At 41.8% G+C, this 3789-nt stretch overlaps 1 protein-coding gene across 1 annotated transcript; it reads right to left on the bottom strand.

Annotated features, from left to right (window-relative positions):
* Positions 1-1402: 1402 nt before the first annotated feature.
* On the bottom strand, positions 1403-2536 carry LOC119344577 (alpha/beta-gliadin-like). The gene has a single exon (XM_037614970.1). The coding sequence runs from the start codon at positions 2452-2454 to the stop codon at positions 1567-1569; it is 888 nt and encodes a 295-aa protein (XP_037470867.1). The 5' UTR covers positions 2455-2536; the 3' UTR covers positions 1403-1566.
* Positions 2537-3789: the final 1253 nt, after the last annotated feature.

Genomic DNA, 3789 nt, shown 5'->3' with positions numbered 1-3789 from the left:
TTTTGCTGGAAGCGGTACTTTTTTGCTACAATAGGTATCTTTTTTGTTGGAACTAGCAAGAGCCTCGGGAGGGCACACGGCGAGGTACAGCGCGACCACAACGACAGGTGCTGCGGCCGGCGGCGGGCGCTACCGGAGATGCGGCCATGTCCCCCGGAGCCGGAGATGCAAGCCTGCAACCACGAGTGCATGTTGTTGCATGCATGAAGCCGATGAGAAACGCAGGCGGCGAGGGCGGCGACCGGCGGTAACCGACGGCGAGGGCGGCGACCAGCGGCGAGGGTGGCGACCGGCGGCGGTTCTTCAAGGTTTTGCTACATCGGTCGTCCATGGCTAGTGTTGGCGGCGGCGCTGCTTTGTTTTCCCCTCTGCTGTTTGGTTGAATCCGTTTAATTGGAAAGAAAATGATTTCAGATCTGACGGTTAAATGCAATCTAATCAAACGGCCGCGTTGTGTCCAGCCGAATTGATTGCGCCGGTGCGCCGGCGCAGATTAGTCGCCTTTGGATTATTACCATGATATATAATAATAAGAGGAAATTTAGGTTCATACTATAGCCAAATAATGTGCCAAATTAAAATTTAAACAGTGGGGATATTTGATCAGTAAATTAAATTTTAAATATAAATTATTAGGCACTAATATTAAGCATTGGAGGAGTATATCAGACATGGTCATGTAATGAGTTTCCGAAGTGTATACATACGTGATGTTTCCTTTTTTTTCTATTTTCCAAGTGCATGAACGTACGTGTGTGTATTCTTTTTTTTGTAAGATTTGACACATATCTTTCCTAGGACAACACGTTCCTTGTTTTTTTCTAACTTAACAGGTTTCTTGTTTTTTTTAACTTAACATGTTCCTTTTTTCTTTGAAGTCAACTTAACACGTTCCTTGTTTTTGTAAGGAAAAGTCCGACTTCTTCTTGACTATTTTCCCTGGGATGCATGCAATCTTCTTTTTAACGTAAGTTTTTTTCGATGAGGAAACAAAGTGGCCTCCAGATGTATATTTTTCAACGGGGTGGAGCCAGGGAGCACGTACGTGAGAAAATCTCATCCTTTTCCCGTTTACATGTATGTGTTTTTCTTAGTTTTTTCTTTGAAGTTGTGTTTTTCTTAGTTGGTGCATGTACGTGAGTTCTCTTTTTAAAGGGGCCCACCATTTACCAAATATATTTTCATTAACATATGTTCGTTCAGATGTGTCACGTACAGTCGTTGGAGGCCCAGAGCATTATATATGTTACATAAATCTAACGGTCAAGATAATTCTATTTGTTAAGATTTACCAGATCGATGGCTAGTAATTTCTAATTAACGTGCAATTTTCTAGCATATTTACCTTGCTCCTGGTTCACCTTATATTACTTTTAATATATAAATAGATGCAACATAAATATGTAGACAAGACCTGTGTTTGTCTTTTATTCCCAAGTTTGAACTAGTATAGTTCGGGTTCTTACATGATAGTGCATGTCACATTATTTTTTCACCGCTACAACGACCAAACCATGGACTGAGAAAACGGTGTTTCATATATCTAGTACTAGAGTTATTTTCTTCTCAGTTAGTACCGAAGATGCCAAATGGCGCGATGGTGCAATATGGAGGGATGTAGACATTGCACATTGCAGGTAGCGTCTGTAGCGCTAGGTTCCTTATTTCCTCGAACTGGGGCAGTTGTTGAGGCTGGACAGAGCCCTGGGCCTGTGGGTTTTGCTGAGATGGCCGGAAGGAGCCCTGGCCTAATGGATATTGTTGCAGAGGCTGTTGGAAGGAGACCTGGCTCGATGGTTGTTGTTGTTGTTTTTGTTGTTGATGCAGAATAATAGCATGAACAACATTGTGGATGGCCTGGCACTGCGACTGCTCAGGGATCTGCCATAGGTGCTGACAACACAATTCTTGCAGCAGCTGGTAAGTACTTTGTTGCAAAACTTGTGATCTTCCATGCACTATGTTATGTTGCTGCAATACAACATCCATGCATGGAATCAGTTGTTGTTGCAAAATTTGTTGAAGGATTTGTTGTTGTTGTTGTTGTTGTTGTTGTTGTTGTTGTTGTTGTTGTTGTTGTTGTTGTTGTTGCTGTTGCTGCTGCTGCTGTGAAATTGGTTGTTGTGGTTCCGAATACTGTGGTTGCGGTTGTGGATATGGTTGTTGTGGTCGAAATGGTTGTGGCTGTGAATATGGTAGTTGCGGCTGCGGAAATGGTTGCAGCTGCAGATATGGTTGTTGTGATGGAAATGGTTGCGGCTGTGGATATGGTTGTTGTGGTGGAAATGGTTGTTGCTGCCCTAGAAATTGTTGTTGTTGTACCAATGGAACTTGCTCTTGTGGCTGTTGCTGAGATGGATTTTGTGGCTGCAATTGTGGCACTGGAACTCTAACTGCAGTTGTGGCGGTGGTCGCCACGATAGCAAGGAGGGCAAGGATGAGAAAGGTCTTCATGGTGGATTTGTATTGACCACAGCTTGCTTGGCTTAAATGATGCGCTCTACTAATGAGAATGATGGATGAGGAAGGATGATCGTCATGCTATGGGGCTATTTATAGTTGCCATGGAATGATCTCTTTCACAATTGGCATTTGTTTGTGTGGAAAGTGCTTGGATGCTTCTAAAAATCATCATTTGGTATGTTCTGTTTGGTGGCACTACTTACAAGTGTATTCTTGGACTGGTCATTAAAGTTCCTTGTTGTTGCACTATCATTCCACCACCAAAAATGTGTGATAACATGCATGACTCATCTTATTCACTTTACAGCTCAAACACTAATCTAGATTGCCTATTTTTCTGAAACTAAGTTTGTAATTTTCTGCAAATTGTTACGCATAAACTAGATAAGCATGGCTGTCACGGTACTTAGTTCGTAATCTTGTGTGGTCTGTTAAGATAGATAAGACTAGTAATATAACTTGCTTTAGTAGGCCATGACTCGTCAAATTCCTTTTACATGTCAAGTGTTGTAGTGTTCTAGAAGTTATTAGCAAGCATAAATTTTGTAATGTTCTACAAGTTGTTACGTGTAAACTAGATAAGCTTGACTTGCACACAAACAAGATTGTAATCACTAGTCATCTACCCGTGCAACTGCACGGCCTAGCTATTATAGGGGTACATATTTATTAATAAATATTTATATGTAAAATTCAAGCGCTTAAATTACAGATATCATACATCTGAACATATGCTAAGCTATTCAAACAATTGTAGTACAATATAAGCACATATATTATAAACTTCATTATATGGAAGTGTGCCTCTACTTCCCATTTATACTAAAAAATATGAACATCTACAATACCAAAACTATATAGTATGGAAATACATTTCATGACGCATCTGGTAATATTGATTTCATATTGTGAATGTTGATATTTTTTTATTATAAAGTTAGTTAAAATTTACAAATCTTGACTTTGACCAAACTTTATATGCAGATTAAAAATAAATGGAGGGAGTATCTTGGGGTCACTGCCACGTCACATTTCTCATACATTCAGTACGCGTGTCGCCCCGAACGAGTGGAGACTGCATCGTCACCTTATCCTTTCCCTGCAGGCTCAAGTCTGCTTCTTCCCAATCTTTCATTTCTAATCAAAGGAGAGTGAGGCGAGCTGGCCGGGCAGCTCTTCGTCGGGGACGTCGTTGTCTACTTGCGCGCGCCTTCGTCGGGGATTCACCCTGTGCCCATGTACAACCACCTTCCAGAAGCCATCCGAGCGGCGCCCTGCAACGCTCGCGCGGAGGTCCCAACTTAGGAGGTGGACGAGGCTGTGCAG

The sequence above is a fragment of the Triticum dicoccoides genome, unplaced genomic scaffold (assembly GCF_002162155.2).
Source record: "Triticum dicoccoides isolate Atlit2015 ecotype Zavitan unplaced genomic scaffold, WEW_v2.0 scaffold17413, whole genome shotgun sequence".
NCBI lineage: Eukaryota > Viridiplantae > Streptophyta > Magnoliopsida > Poales > Poaceae > Triticum > Triticum dicoccoides.
Note: the sequence above shows the minus strand (reverse complement) of the source record. Positions and strands in the feature narration are given on the sequence as shown.

Excerpts from the sequence above, each read along its gene's own strand:
- LOC119344577 (XM_037614970.1), bottom strand. The coding sequence starts at position 2,454 with ATGAAGACCTTTCTCATCCTTGCCCTCCTTGCTATCGTGGCGACCACC.